We start from the raw sequence: 17,298 nt of genomic DNA, 5'->3' as shown, positions 1-17,298 counted from the left end.
ATATTTTTAACAATTTTTAGGTCATTAAGACTATAATAAAAAAATTATGCGGTGAGCGTGGATCGAACACGCGACCTTCAGATCTTCAGTCTGACGCTCTCCCAACTGAGCTATCCCCGCTAATTCGAAATAATGTATTATACTTATGAACTTACAAATAAACAGACTTTTGATAGAAAAGTACTTCAATCTTCAATCAGACTTCCAGAGTCAAGAATTCACCCAGGAAAGACGAATTCGATCAGGTTTCCATCTCTTGTTGAACTGTTTCAGTTTTCTAATTCTGCTCTCTGTATTTCACTTTTTCCAATCCATTCCCATCTCCCCATTACAGCATTTGAAGAGCAGCTCACGAAAAGGAACCTTGCCAGACATTGGCGATGATTCCTCTATGAGTCCGGAATCACCACCTAAATGCGGAGAGGCTCTTTATAAGAAATTGACATGAAGAACTTCTGTACAGGTTATGCATATAAAACCAGGGTCAGAAGCTGATCTTGATGCACTGATTCAAGACACGATTAGTCTGCCGTCCTCAGTGAAGGCAGGCCTTCGTTAATCTTGCAGTTTTGCCCGCATTTCACTTGCTAATGCAACATTTTTTAATCAGCTCTTACGCTATGGCTCCTTTTTGCAGGAACCTGTTCGGAATCATGTGAAAATGATCCCCCATGAATGCACTGTATGTGTTTGACATGAGACCATGATGCAGTTCTGGTGGGGGATTATATCCACCCTATTAGTAAATTTGGGTTGATCGGAAAAAAACCAGAAAAAAAAAAAATTGAAAATTTTGTTCCATAGCATTTGCTTCTTACACGCGCACCCTAGTAATACAGGATCAAAGATGTCAAGTTATCTAAATCACCAAATCAGATTCACGATATCAACGTAATATTGAACAGATATAAAACAAGAGAAGCATCAGATGAGTACAATCTGCGTCAAAACTACTTCATGTTCCTATACCTTCCATGTATCTTTTAGCATAGACAAAGCAAAACCTTCACACACAAGCAGCCACAAAGGAAGTTGAAACCACTTCCCCATTCACATCCTGCAGTGAGCTCCTCTTCACGTTCAAGATCAAGCAGCTTCATCCTTATATTAGATCGGCAACATTCATTGGCATTTCATCGATTTGTGTACTGTAGTACTGTTCAATATCTCTCAATATCCTGATGTCATCGCTGCGCACAAAATTTATCGCGACACCCTACAAACACAAGTCACCGAGGTCAAAATGTCAGTTGTGCCAATGGGATAATGGCACAAAGGGAACTTTTGAGTTAAAACAAGACCACCACCATCGCCCCAATCTTCAATTGTTTAAGAGCAAGTTACCAACAAAGAAAAGAGACTATGCAGGAGCATATTGTGTTTTTTTAACTTCGAATAAAAAAAGGGGTCACAGACCATAAGCAATACCTTACGCCCAAAACGGCCAGAGCGACCTATCCGGTGAATATAAAGCTCACGGTTGTTTGGAAGGTCATAATTGATCACCAACGAAACCTGAAGCAGAAACAGAATCAGAAGAAATTTTCAGGATATAAACAAAAAGCGGTTCCTTTATGCAAGACCTAAATAAAACACATTTGAATTTAGACAAAAATTTTGTTCAATTGGATAATATGGACAATCTGTGGAAAAGAATTGCAGCCAGCAGCAAGATACGAACAAGTCATGCCCCAGAGCAGAAACACATTTGATGAAACATCAATTTGGTAAGAAGAGAACAGAATCATATAGAAACCACAATAACAGAATGACAGGTAGATCAGCGGTCAAGCCATCTTTTTTTAAACAATAACATGGAAAAGTTTACAACAGAGATTTGCAAGATAACACAACTGAAAAGCAAATATTTGAACAAGCAGCAATGCAGATAATAAATAAAGCAAAAAAGAGTAACCTAGCTGAATTCAACCAACAAGACATGCAGAATAGTTCTGTGAATTAGTCCAGCGCAGAGCACCATAGCCATTTTGAGACGAACACGCACAAGATGAACTTTATCACGAAGATAATTGGAAATTGCTTCTTTAGATTATTTTATTGTAGTAGGTAATCATATTTCAGATGCCAGATACAGAATCTAAATACACCAATAGTAACAACAAACGGATAGAAAACATTGCCTGCTGGACGTCAAGCCCTCGTGCCCAGACATCTGTTGTGATGAGCACACGAGTTGTTCCAGACCTAAATTCTGTCATAATAGCATCTCGTTCTTTCTGAGGCATATCACCATGCATCGAGGAAACTGTGAAATTATGGCTGCGCATCTTTTCTGTCAACCAATCAACCTACAAAAAGTACACAGATCTATGTTGACATTGTACTCAGATACATTTGCAAGCAAATAAGTCGAAGTATTGCAGATATTCTGACAACTCCACAAAAGAAAATAGACAAAGTACTTTAAAAAAAAATCAGTTCACCATCTACAATCCATAGCCCAACTTTGATCAATTATCAAGTATACTACAGACAAATTTTGGATGGTAAGATATGAACAAATCATAGAAGGGACCTAGAAGTTAAAACACAGCAAAATTACAAAATCACCTTTCGCTTGGTGTTACAAAATATAACAGCTTGCGTGATGGTAAGGGTATCATAGAGATCACATAAAGTATCGAACTTCCACTCTTCTCTTTCAACTGCAACAAAGAATTGCTTGATACCCTGTGCCAGTTACACAAAATTACAGAGATTATATATACTCTCATTTTAACTTATAGAATCATGAATTTTGAAAAGAAATAACTAGATTATATCAGAAGGAAAAAATGTTTATGTACCTCCAACGTCAACTCATCACGTTTGACAAGAATCCTGACAGGATCCGTCATGAATTTGTTGGTTATCTCCAGTATTTCATGAGGCAATGTTGCAGATATCAAAACGACCTGCACGAACAAAATATAAATATCATGAGTAGCAACCCATAGGTATCTTTATAGGTGTTTAATTGAGACTATAACAAAAATAGGAGCCACAGTGAACCAAATAAGAAGAAGCTATTCAAACTAGAAACAAATCAATGTTTAAGTATTTAAAAAGATTTCCAGCAGTTGTTTACAATATGGCATTAAGGATCCAGGTCTGTTGCACTCATTTTTAGAAGTCCATTAAACTAAATTTTGATGGGAGTTCCACGGGTAATCCATGTCCGTCAGGGTGGTGTGGGGTGTTTCACAATTTGGATGGCAAAATTCTGATTACATATGCTGGTCCTCTTGGGGTGGCTGATTCAAATGAATCTGAGATGAACTAAGCGGTTATGGGTTCGAATATTTTTAAATAATACTTCACTCCTGGAGCAACTAATAGTTGCATGTGATTGGCTGGTGCAAGAATTCAGTGTTCCATGGAGACTCAATTACATGTTTTATTAGATTTTAGATATTACAGAGTGAATCACAATAATATGGTCTCATGTACATATTGATGGCCTAACAGATAGCTACCACAAGAGGGGACCAATCTCCAACAACTCATTGTGCATGTTACTCCAACTCTTAATCCTTGTACTCCTTCATCCTCTCTTTAATAGAACTTTCCATGATAAAAAATATAAATAAAATTGAGAATTTCCTAAAGAGAGAATAAGGGGATCAAGCTAAATAGAAAAAATATATATGAAAGGAAAGGAGAAGTGACAAAGCCATCAATTGGAAAAACCGTCAATTTGAAGCTATCAAGCTCTCCATCAGTTTCATATCTCATATTATCAACTCGAAAAAGGCAGCTTTATGTCTTTCCCATCTAAACAGCGAACCATCCATGGAGCTTTCAGATTGACTCACAAAAGGTAAAAGGTAAAACTAAACATGCCAACTAGAATTTTGTCTATTCCCCTTCCAAGCAAAACTTCCATGAGCACCACGATTCTTCAAAAATGCATCAAGTAGTGTCATCACTAAATGCAACTAGTAAAGTGATCAACTAGTTTGTAGAAGAATGAGATATGTAACGATACTTTAAAAAAAAAAAAAACATGTTAAGACTGACCACAAAATAAGCTGTGGCCACCTACTCTAAAGTGATCAACTAGTTTGTAGAAGAATGAGATATGTTATGACGCTTTAAAAAAAAAAAAAGTCTCTTAGACTGCCCACAAAATAAGCTGTCGCCACCTACTCTAAAGTTCAGCAACTGAATTTTTCTGTTTTTTTATCCTAAAAGAGAGAGAAAGAGAGAGAGAGAGAGAGGGAAAATAGACTAAAAATAAATATGTCAGCATGTAGAAGTCTTCAACTGGCAATTTCAAAAAAAAAAAACAAAAATTGGTTTCAGGATCAAACTGAGTAAGCAAAAAAATATCAAAAACATCAATAAAACATCAGCGGCAACTCAATCTAAGAAAAAAATATCATAACTAAAATCATACTTGAAGCTCTGGTGGAAGGTATCTGTAAACATCATATATTTGATCTTTGAATCCACGGCTCAGCATTTCATCCGACTCATCCTGCAACAGTTTCAGTAAGACTAGTAAGTAAATTCACCATCTCAAAGAGGTAGATCGTAAAGGTACATAATTTAAGGGGCAAAAAGACAACAGATAAAATGGCATCATGTACTCACAAGGACCAACAGTTTTATGGCTCTGGTACGCAGTGTTCTTCTCTTGATCATATCACAGACTCTCCCAGGTGTCCCAGAAACCACATGAACTCCATACTCAAGTTTCCTAATATCCTCTCCGATGCTCTTGCCTCCGATACAAGAATGAGCTTGTACGCTAATGTAACCACCAATTGCTAATATCACTTTTTCTGTTTGTGAAGCAAGTTCTCTGGTAGGGGACAAAATTAGCACCTGGACCCTGTAAACAGAAGGCAAATATTTTATCCTACAGTAACTATGGAACTAAAGAAGTACAAAAGCCTAGATGGTCTTAAATCTCTCCTTTCTCCGTTTTTTTTCCTTGCTGTTCCCTCTTGAAACATCAGTTAATGATTCTAGTTCAGTCTCTGTTTCTATTCCTAGTTTGTTAAAAGAAGATCGATAACCTCTGTCTAATTATTTGAATACCACAAATAATAATCCTGGAGGCATAGACCAAAGAACACGCCCTATGACTAAGATTGTACTTCAAATTTTTAGGAGAAGATTCTTCATATTTCTTCTCTTCTTATTATTCGCATACCATACTATTTAACTCAAGCCCACTTCACCAGTTAATATTTAACTACAAGTCCAACGTAAGAAAAGGAGAAGAGTAGAGTCAGCTAAAATGGAAACAAGACATCTCATGGAATCATATGACAACCCAATCAAGATAAGAACTGATTACATTTCTCGAATAGATCACAAAATGGACAGAAATAGAAAACATTAACTCAAAATACCAGAAATGAAGAGAAAAATATTCATTTTAAGACTTAAAACCAGAAGCCTAAGTAATTCCATTGTCCAATATCCAAATTAATTGATTTCAAGTCTTAACCTCTTCAGGCTCTTAAGTTACATATGATTGTCATTTGTCTCGATACACGAGATACTCAATAACAATAACCAACCAGAGTTAATCTAAATAACCCACATAGAACTCACCCGAACCAAATAATCTCCAACCAACTAATTTTCCAAACGAGTAGGGTAGGTTTTCAGGATTTATGTCAAACTAAAACCTGACACCAAAACCTATCACAAAATAACGAAGCAACAGAAGTAGACATGCAAGAAAAATAAGAACAAGAAAGGACGGTACTCTCGCATGGAGGTATCAATCATCTGGCACACGGTGAGAGCAATCATGGAGGTCTTTCCCGTTCCAGACTGTGCCTGGGCAATCACGTCGCGACCATTGATAATAGGCATGACCGCACGCTGCTGTATGGCGGACGGTTTCTCGAAACCGTAGGCGTAGATTCCCCTGAGGAGGTCGTCCTTGATTCCCATCTGGTCGAAGCTGTTGATTGCCTCAACGCCGGGGCTCGTCTCAAAGACCATGCTATCGTCATCCAGGCCGGAGTTTCGAGGCCCGTTCCGGTTCCGAGGGATCACGGACGCTGTAGAACCTGGTGCTACAGCCGCTGCCATGATTCCGCTTGCAGGAAGAGAGAGAGAGTTGAAGCCCTAGGACTGGTTTCGGCAGCGTGTCCCGCAAAGAAAAATAAACACTTCTAGACACAGCGGGCGTGACACCAAAATATGTGTATTTTGCTGATTCTACAATCGTGACTTCAACTCGGGCCTCGTGAAACTCTGATTTAGGTTGTCCTGGTTGGGTCTGTTTCTCCGAGTCTAGGCTTGGAATCAATGTGAGACTCGTAAAAATACAAAAGGCGAGTTCGACCCAGTAACTCGAATTATCCCCTCCTGAAAATTTGATTTAGGTTATCTATAAGTTACCTCGATTTTTCTGAGTTTTGCCCCGAGTCATCTGAATTAGGTCAGTCTTTTCGAATCTAATAACTAAACTTTACAATGGGAGTTGTTGGAAAAAAGACGAGTTGGATACCATAACTCGAATATCCCTTCTCAAATTCAAGCACGTGTTAACCCAAAATAATCACAAAATCGAAATATTCCCTTTATTTTTGCATTTGGAGCATTTGTAATGTGACTTAGTGAGACACATTTATTTGTAGATGACAATTTGTTGAGACACATAAAATATTTATGATAAATCAAACTGTATGAAACCTATTATAATGAATTATATGAAACTTATAGGCCCTGTTAGTGCTTTTTTTAAAGAAATGTTGGAAAAGACATTCTAGTTAAAATATATTTTCAGGTAACATTAACGTTTCATATTTCCTGGAAATACTTTTCTAGATAAAAATTCTTACTAAAAAATCATATAATTTTCTAAGTAAGATTTTTCATCCAAAATGAGCTGGAAAACCATATGAAAAATTTTTGAATAAGTATTTGATAATTAATATTGTAATACTTTTTAAGAAAAATTAAATGGACATGTTAATAAGGCACTAATAGATTTTATCGAAAGGTTTCTTGGAAATGTGTATCCTAAGAAAAATATTTCTAACTTTTCTTGGGACATAAATTTCTAAGAATAAATGCTTCACCTAATTTTTTATTAATTAAAAAAATTGTACATTATAATATAACTGTCTATCATAATCAACATCTATTTTTGTCATTTATTTGCATGATAGGGAATCATTGCATAAAAAGACTCCTCCAAGACTCCATTGAAAAATATTTCTTGCCTTCTTCAACATTAAAAGCATGGAAAGTCCAATAAATACCATACAAGCACTTCACAAAGCACAATACCCAGAGGAACAGATTAAGAAAATTAATCGGTTCATTCATCTACACTCACTCCATTGCTTATGTGTTATGTAAATGTACACAATTGTGTTTCAATTTAATTTATATAACGTCTCACTCTTTCATGTTAGTTGTGGTGGGAGGTCCGACAATATTTGTTTTTTCTATTTGTTGCTTCTTCCAAAGGTGGGTGCCCAAAAATCTGGTAGATTCTCGTTGGCCATGTGCAAAGTTGTCGAAACTGGAATTAAACATAAACCTTTGCTTCTCAAACTATGCTCTGAGGCTTCTCTATGATTCTCGTTGTCACTTTCATCGTACTGATGACTCTGAAAGAAAAACAATTAATGCATTAAAAATAGTTTTTATTAATACCGATTTATTTTTATCACAAAATTCTTATATGCAAGTATTTAAATAAATAAAATAAAAATAAATAATTCAAATAAAGTGTCTATTCATAATATAAAGTAAAAAATAACTCTACCTATCTTATTTACTTATTTTGTTTCTAATGTCCAGAGCAATTATCCCTAAAATATATATTTCAACACACATATATATATAAGTACTCTAATATTTTTCATTAAATAAACAATAAAGATTGAAGATTTTTTTTTTTAATTTATTCGGTGAAAACATGTAGTATTTATGGTTTTCAATACCTAAAAATTTCAAATCTAGTTTTTTAAGGTACAAGGCAATTAATAATAATTTCATAAGTTAATAAGTTACATTTAAAAACTTCTTATTAAGGGATAAAAGAGATAAATTTACCCTTTAGTGAATATATGTAATTTTTTGTTTACATAAATGGCCTTTAAGAAAATTTATATTTTATAAACTATAGTTTTATTTATTTTTTGGTTTATTGAGGGATCATTTATGCCCCCATACGGAAACAAAATGATGAAAAAATCATTTTTTTACTATTTTTTAAAAATATTTTCTATCGGAAAGATATCATTGGAAATAGTAGAAAAATTAGTTATAATGTTTGTGTTTATACTAGAAATAACTAAAATTATATTAGATAATAAAAATAAGATTAATTTAAGAGGCAAGTGATAAAAAGTAATTGAATTTCTTTTATTTTTATAATATTAAAAATATAAAACTATTTTTTCTATTATTTTTAAAATATCTCAAAAGCACAAAAAAGGGCACAAATACACAATAGATTTGGTTAACATTTATTGGGGTTGGTATAAACACACTATTAACTATAAATTATGATTTAATTATAAATAAAAAAGAAAATGATATAAAATTTAATTGAAATAATAAAAGAACGTAATAATACTAACCAGTTTCATGTATGGTCGGCTTAGAACCTGAAATTCCAATCAGAGTACAGAATCAGCAAGCAGATAATGCAACTAAAGACTCTTGATGGATTAAGCTGAAGATCAAGAAGAGACATTTTAATCTACTTGCGTTCAGACTTACAGTTACTTGTTCGTGCAGAATCTTGATGTACTCGGTGGCGTCGAACAGTACAGACGCCGTGTCCGTCTGAAGAAAAACGAAGAAAAAACAATTACGTCTTGGAATTTCGATCAATGATTCGTCCATGGGTTTCCTGTAAATCGATTCGAGAGGCTGGAAGCTACAGAAGTACAGATTCCTACCTTTCCAAAAGGCGAAACCAGCTGTTGCAGTGCGCTTATTCGATCTCCAAGTTTCTCCTTGCGAACCTGATCATCAACAGCAGATTTTTTAGCCGTTTATAGATTAATGGACATTTTCTAACGTGATTTCCTATTTACTGTTTTTTTTATGATATGAATCGATATGGTACCTTGAATGTTGTAAAAGATGGAGGCGAGTTCGTTCTCTGGCGTTTCGTAGTCGTTTCCGGTTCGTTTCTTTCGCTCTCCACCCTCGATTCCTCTTGAAGTAAATTCTGATCGGAAAACATTAGTACCGGATTTTAATAATTTGATTGCACCAGAGCTGTTTTGCGACTGCTCTGGTCTGTTAATCGCAGTAGAAATTATGGGTATTTGCCCCATTTTAATGTTTGGAAGCTCTTATCGTTCAACAGTTCTTCAATTTGAAGATTAGAAGAAAACAAGCCGAGTTCTAGTTACCTTGTCGGAGAGATCGTTAATGGCGTCCTCGGGACAAATTTGCCCGACTGTGAGAAACTCTGAAAAGGAACTGTTATCACCATGGAGAAAAAGATGGTTACTTGGGTTTGGCATCGGAGCTTCACTCAACGAAGATGAACTTTTCTGTTCTCCGCCGGTCACCGGAAACAATAGAGACCCGGGCGAAAGCATCCACTCCGGCGTCGACAGATTCCCAGAAAACGAACTCAAGCCCCGATTTTCACGTCCAACGCCGCTGCCTGGACTGCAACGAACAGTGATTCATTTCTGGAAGCTAACTCATCTTCCATTACGAACCAGAAAAAATAAAAAATAAAATTTATTTTTTGCTTACGTGACTTCACGCTCCCAAACAGACGACGAAACGACGAGCTCACCCGAAGAGAAATTCTGCTTGCAGTTCGATGAAACCGAAGCTGAATCACGGAAAATCTGTTTCGACGAATTTGAAGAGATCATTTCCGACGACCAACCCATCCACTGCTGCATATCTGATACCACTAGAATCGATCACCGAACTTTTCTCGTTAATTTTCCAACACTCGACCGCTTATATCGTTAACAAAAGTCTACAAATCCCACCAACTACTCCGAACTAGAAAATCCCTCTTCCTGTTCCCACAAACGATCTGATACAATCTACACCATCTTTTCTTCTGATTCCAGCGTTCGCATTGGAGGACTTTTGCAGCTAGCTTTTCTCACCGAAACTTTTTCCGGGTCGTTATCTGCTTTAGCTTTTGATGGTGGTAGAGAAAGCTTAATTTACACTCTGCAATGATCTAAATCTCTGCTTTTATGGACTTTGGCGAGACCCCATCGAAGAAAGGCGAAGCAGGAGGGGAAAATCGTATCTGTAGGTCAGAATTTTGGCATCTTTCATTATCATCATCACGACGCTCCGAATCGTTTTTTTCTTCTTCTCCTTCGCTATCATCTTTTGCTTTTTCTCTATTTTTGAATAATTTTTATGCGAAGCAACCAGGTTTTGCCGAATTGTGCTTAACGATGACCTTTGATACTTTTCATCGTCAATTCCTTGAACAATTTACTGGATTTACTTCTTTTTTTTCTTTTTTTCGAGAGGATGTATTTACATAATGGTATTATATTTTAATTAAATTATAAATACTTATTACTATTAATACCTTATGAGAATTTATAAATGTTTTTTATTTTATTTATTAGTTTAAATTTTTATTATAGTTAATTTTTAAATAAGTAATTTATTTCATTTAATTACAATAGTTCAAATAGTTTTCCAAACAAAAATGAAATTTCATGAGACTTGAGTTGTGACTTAATTAGGAGAGTTTTTTATGTTAAGGTCTTGAACTAGAGCTTTGTTAAAACTAAGGTAAATTGGGTCCAAAACCTTATTCCAAAATGACTAACCACTCAAGGAACTTTTTTTCCCATCTAATAAACTCAAGATCTTTGTATCCATTAATCCATGTAGGACTATTTTTTAAGACTCTCCCTCACGTGTAGGTCGGTTCTCTTTTGTGACTATACAAGTGGATAATTTAGGTGGAACCCCACATATTGAGTGGTTTGCTCTGATATTATGTTAAATTGGGTCTAAGGCCTTATTCCAAAGTAACTAGCCACTTAGGAAAACTTTTTTTCCCATATAATAAACTCAAGATCTTTGTATCCATTAACCCATGTGGGATTATTTTTTAACAATTTCTAATCATCTAACCTTATAATTAAATTATTTTTAATCGATGAGCAACCAAAATTTTGTAAGATATGCTTAATTTGTCTAATAGACCGTTTGTGCCACTACAAGAAAACAAAAAAAAATGGAGAAACCGTTTTTGACTAATTTTAATTAATTTTATAGGTTTCCTTGTCTTTATATCTATTATAGAAAACAATAGAAAAATAAATTATACCGTTTCAATCAATAATATAAATAATTTTTTAATTAAAAATAGAATATATATATATATATATATATATATATATATATATATATATATGTAATAAAAATGATCAAGAATTACTTTAATTTTTATTAATTTTTTATTTTAAAGTAATGAAAATTATTTTTCTATATTTTTAGTAATGAAAATTTCTCTGTTTTTCTAAATTAATGCATTTTCACAAATAAAAGGAACCATGATTTTAAGAAACGTAATCGAACTCTCAGGCCACAGCCATAACACGAGTGCCCGTTTAACACCATCAATATTTCCCACGACTACCCGATTATCAAATTACCAGGGTAAACGAATACCCGAATACCGACTACTTGGTACAGATGGAGGGTAATTTGATAATTTTACTACTATGATATAAACCCTTGTCGCATTGCAGTATTACACCCTACCCTTTACCCTTCTTCCCCGAGCGCCCGTGTTCGTCTCTCCGGTGTCTCTCTCATCTGACTGCGTTGCTCCTTTTCCATCTTCGTTTATTGCAGTCCAGCCTCCAGGTATCTAATTATCATTAATTTTTTACTATATTTTTTTATTGTAGGCTGGAAGGGGGACACCCGTGCCTTCTCCCTTCTTCTCCGATCTCATGATTTGAGAGAAAAATGGGCAGCGGTGCCCCGGAGCCGTGCAGGGGAAATGGGAAGGCCCGTTTTTTAGTCTATTGATGGCTGTTGGGTGGCTTTGTGCGGGGGGAGGGGGGAAGGCCGCTTTTTGAGATTGAATTCTGTTCTCAGTTCTCATTATGTTCTGAATTACATTTTTGTCTTGTACTTGTTACAGAAAATCATTGCTTCTGGTGTTCAGGGCAGATGAGGTTAGAGAAGTGTTGGTTTTGCTCCTCTACTATCTATACGGGGCATGGCATTCAGTTTGTCCGCAGTGATGCTAAGGTGCTGGTTTTGTTTCAAATTGATTTTGCTTTAGACAATTTTGAATTCTAAAACTATGGCCACCTGCAAATCTTTTGGCACTGGGAATTGTAATTTGCTATTTCTTTCTGCATTTTTTCCTGTTTTTTCAGATCAAAATGAAGAGAAATCCACGGAAGGTAAAATGAACTAAGGTCTACAGACGATTGCATGGAAAAGACCCGACACAGGTATCTGTTCTGCGTCATCCTTCCAAATTCCAACAAAGAAGATGAATGTGCTTACTGAAAGGGTGGCTTCTACAGGACGCAAGATTTCAGTTTGAAAGGAAGCGAAACAGGTCTGAGAGATATGATAGGAATCTTGCGGAGAACACACTTACGGCTATTAAGAAGATCGACAAAATCAGGGTGGATAGGGAGGCTAGACGCCACGCCAGGAGGTTTGGATTTGTTTCTGATCTTCTTGCTGTGTTCTCTATGATTAATTTTACTGATTTTTTTTCTGGATTTTTCAGGACGAAGGTGAATAAAGTTCAGGAGCGGAAGGCTGCTGCAAGTGAGCCGGAACAAATCATCGACCTTCTCAAACTCTCTTGTCAGGGGCGGATGAGTTTTCGCACTCTTCCAGAGGTTGCAGTTCAAGCGAAACCAGAGGAAGAAGAGAACCGTCTTATGGAAGAGTCGTTGTTCTCGTGAAGAATTTTCGAGCTTGCACTTTTTTTTTTTTTTTTCGTAACACCGTTTTTGGGTTTTTCTGTGCAAAAGCTCACAAAGTCATGCACTTTCCTTCGTGGGATTTTGGAGATTTATGGATGCAGAGGATGATCACAAAACAAGAATGTCAAAACATCATTTACAGCAGGAAGACAACCATGCAAGCCCTGGTTTTTCTAGGGCTGGCTGGTAAAGAGATGCTTTGAACGAAGCTCCTTTGTGCGGATCTGGTGCAGGGGGTCTCGAGAAGCAACAGCTCCTCTGTCCACTTCCTGACCGCTCAAAAATCGACGTAGAAAAAGACAATGACACACCACTACCAGTCAACCCACGCAGCGACCCCCCTCCCCCTCACTACAATTAAAACTGAAGAAAAAGACTTGACTTGTACCTCTAGTAAAGAAGCTTGAACATACTACGTATTATTTGCATTATGGGATTCTCGACCAAACTTGTATTCAATTTTTTGGATAATTAGCCAAAATAGAGTTTTAATAGAACTTGATTGCATTAAAATTGGAATCGAGCTTGAACTCAAAATTTTTTAACTGGATGGAATCCAATATTTTACAATGAAGCATATTAATATATAATTACCAGCATAATAGACCTAAAATAAAGAACATACACCTCCGTCAAGGGCATTACCTCAAGTTTAAGCTCCAAAGATAACCTGACAAAGTACCTCTGTATAAACTTGAAAGTTTGACCGTTAAAAAAAACAAAGACAGAAATCCAGATTGGACGGTAGTGAAAATCGTAAGCTGCCAAAGACGCCCTAACGCACGGATCCATCCCGTGAAATTTGTCGGCGCGCAATCCGGTCGCCTTCTCCTTCCACCATGCAAAATCCCAGCTTTTTAAAACACATCAATCAGTCGGGTCCCTTCATCAGCCTGTTGAGCCCGTGTACGGCCATTTCTCAATGGCCCCACTTTTGGGGTAGAAAACAAGTGTAGTGCCTTTCGGCGAGTCAAAGCGAAGTCAGAGGTGGGCCCCGGCGGCTGTTTCAGTCTCTCAGACTCAAAAGAGTCATCAGTCGCAGGCCGTGGACACGTCGGCGCACAATCCGGCGCACTGAACGGGAAGATCGGGAACCGGTGAGCAAAACGCCTCATCGGAAACTCCCAATCCCCAGATCGATGGCCACATACGCCCTGCCTCGGGAACCTTCCCGCGCCACACGCGGCCCAGTTTTATTTGGTACGCGCACGTGTGATCGGGCGCACGAGGAATCATTCAGTTAGGCATCAGCCCAGGTTGTATGCGTGGGAATCCGCGCTGGCGGGCTCCTTCCCTTCCCTTCTCTGATTCTCGCCCAGTTCACGTTATTAAAGCCCACGCGTTCGCTTAAGGGACACCACTGGTAGCTGCTTCTGCGCCTTCTCTTTGCGTGTTTTTTCTTCCGTCTTCTTATCCCAAACCCTGCCGCAGTGCTGCTCCATCTCTCGACTCTGTCTTCCTTCTTTTCTTTGTCTTTCTGTGATTTAATATGTTTTTTATCTCATTTACTGCATTTCGGTTAAGATGATCTGCGTCTGTAGTTACAACAGATCTGCAGGGAGTCATGATTTTAGAATATCTGCATTTTGTAGCTAGTTCCGCGAAGTTGTCTTCTAATGTGTGATTTTCTCTTTCTAGTCGGATCTGATTTTGCATGTTTTCTTCTTATTTTTGGCTGTTATTTACGTTTGTTTAGGTTTTATTTTTCTTTGCTGCACGGTTTGTACTACATCATTTTTTTGGCTCTCTCGGATCTGATTTTGCGCGATTTATAGTTATTTTTAGAGCTCTTTGCATTTCATTAATTACGTTATTTCTTTTGCTGCACTCTTTGTTCTTTATCACTTTTTTCCTCACCTTCTCGGATCCGTTTTTTAATTTGTTTTGCTGCACTCTTTGCAATTTATCAAATTTTTTTCTTCTGCGCATGCTGGCGATTCTCAGATTTTTTTTCTGATCCACTTTTGTGTTTTTCATTTTTTTTGCCAAGTTTTAGTCGTTTTTGTTTTCTGTTCTTTTGCGTCTCTCTTTGTTATCTTGCGCGGTTTTTTCTGCCCATTGTCAGTTTTCAGTTTGCCTTCTTTTTGCAGCACTGTCTTAAAAATTTCTTCTTTCTCCCTCGGCAGGCAATATTCAGATTATTTGTCTGCTTCTTTTTAGCTGATTTTTAAAATTCATTTCTCGCTAAGTTTGAGTTGCTTTTGCATCAATCATGGTAATTTGACGCTGTTTTTTCTTTCTGTTTTAAGTTTTCAACTTGCTTTCTTTTGCAACACTGCTTGTAATTTATCGATTTTATCTCCTTTAGGTTTCAATTTTCAGATAATATATATACTTTATAAGTATATTTTTATTTTATTGTTCTTCGACAGTCGATTGCTAATTTTTTTGTTATTTTTCATTACTTTCCTTCCATAATTGTCATTTTTCATCTTGTTTCTTTTAATTTATAATTTCTGCAAACTGCAGGTTATTCTTAGTTTATTTTCATCTGTATAAGCCGATATTAAAAATCTAATTTCGCCTAGCTTCGATTGCTTCTTTGTTTTTTGTTCATTTGCTTTGCTCATTTTAATTTTGCACGTTCTTTTCGGCTGTCTAATTTCAACTACCTTTCTGGTTCAGTTTTACACTGCATTTATTTTTGTTTTTGCGAATGAGCTCGACACTTATCGCAATTTTTCTTTTTCTTTTTTCCTTTTTTTCTTATAAAAGGAGACGTCTTCTTCTGTTTTTTGTTTAAGCTTTGTGTTCGCTTTATTCTTTGAACTACTAACAGTACATCCAACTTATCACTTAGCTTTTCCTATTGTTCAACCTTTTCTCTTTTTTTTTTTATTATGGATTTTTATTAATATCTTCTTTGTTTTTCTTAGAGCAGTATTGCGAGGTATTTTTATTTTCCTCTTCTTCAAAAATCTTCATGACTGTATTTTCCACTGAATTCTTTATTCTGCATTTGCAGAAGCATTTTAGTGGGATCTGAGCACATTTTCTGATTTTGATACCATCGTCTTGTCCCTTTTACACATTTTTTAAGATTTTGTAGTTTATATATTTTCGTTTATTTAAACTATTTCTTCCTTCCATGATGTCAATCGACATCGATGCAGCTTTCCTGGACTTGATCTCATCATCTTTTAATTAGGACCTCAATGTTTGTGGAATATTAGTGAGAGACAAGGAAGTATGACAAAGATCGGAGCATGCTTTTCCACAGCTTTCTTGAACTGGGTACTTAGGTCTCTTTATCTTCATCTATTTCCTAAAGCACATCCTAGTACGAAGCTCAAGAAAGCTGTGGGAAAACATGAATAGATTTATATGAATTTCATCTGAAGTGCCACCGCTTTTTATCTTCCAACATGGAGGTATGATTACTTATTTGCATTTTTAGTCTCTCTCTGTAACAAGTTATACTCGTGTCTAATCTCAGATGCGTGATGAAGATGCAGTCTACCAAAGAAATTATCTTTATATTTTGACTTTTTTGTTTAATTTTTTGTGTCAGAGAGTGTCATGCAGCAGATGATTCCAGGTATGTGAATATCTGATTTCGAAATTAATTTGATTTGATTTTTTCTCTTTTTTGAGTATTGAATGTTCGTAGATTAATTTTATTAAAATTTCGAATTTGTTTCAGCAATGGCATGTTGTTAAAAATAAAACTTCAGTTATTGTTACCGTGGCAATATTTGTAGTTCGAGCTTATTTGTTCTTGAAGCATGGAGTCCGTTTTTTTACTTGTTTAATGATTCTTTTTTTGTTTTTTGTGGTCAACTGTTGTTTAAACTTTAACGAATACTCTTTTATGTTTTAAAATATCATTGTAAATTTGAAGATGAACCAAATATATAGAATAGTTACATTTGTCTAAGGTTTTGATATATAATCTCTTCTGTGTATAACTTTTTTATTCTAGCAGCTTTGACGACCTATCTGCTTAAAAAGTGCAAGGCGTTTCTGTTCAACTACTTCATATAAATTTGTGGAAATCATCACTCATACTCGACTGAGTATATTTCTCTGAAAACCAAAAAAACTTTTACTTAAAAAGAAATTCGGATGCCATTTTTTCATCGACTGTCTACAGTCGTAATGCCTAAACCTGAAAGTGACCTTCAGTACACATGTTACTTCTAATTAGTTTGTCTGTAGATTATAGTACTGTAATTGGCTGTACAGGATCCATAAGATTATGAGAGGTGTCATCACAGTGCTGTAGACGTGCTTGTTACAAGTGATGATTAATTTTATTAATGAAACATAATCTGAGCATAGTAGTTTTTCCTAAGTTTTCGCTTTAAATCCTTTTCCGAAGCGTTAATGCATGCTTCTGTTGTCATCATATCTAACCGTTAAACTATTTTTATCCTTGAAAATCTGGAAT

General features: G+C 36.0%; 2 protein-coding genes and 1 non-coding gene across 3 annotated transcripts; all 3 read right to left on the bottom strand.

Moving 5' to 3' along the window:
- Positions 1-47: 47 nt before the first annotated feature.
- On the bottom strand, positions 48-120 carry TRNAF-GAA (transfer RNA phenylalanine (anticodon GAA)). The gene has a single exon. It is a non-coding gene; the product is annotated as a tRNA-Phe (tRNA).
- Positions 121-772: 652 nt separating this feature from the next.
- Positions 773-6,126, bottom strand: LOC137938716 (eukaryotic initiation factor 4A-3-like). Its single transcript, XM_068783726.1, has 8 exons — positions 5,726-6,126; positions 4,597-4,837; positions 4,400-4,480; positions 2,808-2,915; positions 2,572-2,691; positions 2,142-2,309; positions 1,429-1,515; positions 773-1,216 (listed from the first exon to the last, which is right to left on the bottom strand). Exons 1-8 carry the CDS (start codon positions 6,055-6,057, stop codon positions 1,103-1,105), a joined length of 1,251 nt encoding a protein of 416 aa, XP_068639827.1. The 5' UTR covers positions 6,058-6,126; the 3' UTR covers positions 773-1,102.
- A 1,052-nt stretch (positions 6,127-7,178) lies between these two features.
- On the bottom strand, positions 7,179-9,980 carry LOC137939514 (transcription factor bHLH112-like). The gene is made up of 7 exons (XM_068784801.1): positions 9,709-9,980; positions 9,354-9,618; positions 9,062-9,166; positions 8,892-8,957; positions 8,710-8,775; positions 8,568-8,594; positions 7,179-7,589 (listed from the first exon to the last, which is right to left on the bottom strand). The coding sequence occupies exons 1-7, from the start codon at positions 9,861-9,863 to the stop codon at positions 7,425-7,427; spliced, it is 849 nt and encodes a 282-aa protein (XP_068640902.1). The 5' UTR covers positions 9,864-9,980; the 3' UTR covers positions 7,179-7,424.
- Between the last annotated feature and the right edge of the window lie 7,318 nt (positions 9,981-17,298).

Source organism: Aristolochia californica, unplaced genomic scaffold (genome assembly GCF_029961685.1).
Source record: "Aristolochia californica isolate CCGP_79_NKW_82.1479 unplaced genomic scaffold, dmAriCali1.0.hap1 SCAF_8, whole genome shotgun sequence".
Taxonomy (NCBI): Eukaryota; Viridiplantae; Streptophyta; class Magnoliopsida; order Piperales; family Aristolochiaceae; genus Aristolochia; species Aristolochia californica.
This window is presented reverse-complemented; position numbering and strand designations above follow the sequence as displayed.

Bases quoted from the DNA above. Each gene is read 5' to 3' on its own strand.
- LOC137938716 (XM_068783726.1), bottom strand. From the start codon at position 6,057: ATGGCAGCGGCTGTAGCACCAGGTTCTACAGCGTCCGTGATCCCTCGG. The intron at 2,692-2,807 runs GTACATAAACAT...TAACTGGCACAG, and splicing joins GTGATGAGTTGACGTTGGAG to GGTATCAAGCAATTCTTTGT. The intron at 1,217-1,428 runs GTATTGCTTATG...TTGTGTTTGTAG, and splicing joins CTGGCCGTTTTGGGCGTAAG to GGTGTCGCGATAAATTTTGT.
- LOC137939514 (XM_068784801.1), bottom strand. From the start codon at position 9,863: ATGCAGCAGTGGATGGGTTGGTCGTCGGAAATGATCTCTTCAAATTCG. The intron at 9,619-9,708 runs GTAAGCAAAAAA...TGTTCGTTGCAG, and splicing joins GTTTGGGAGCGTGAAGTCAC to TCCAGGCAGCGGCGTTGGAC. The intron at 8,595-8,709 runs GTAAGTCTGAAC...TTGGAATTTCAG, and splicing joins TTCTGCACGAACAAGTAACT to GTTCTAAGCCGACCATACAT.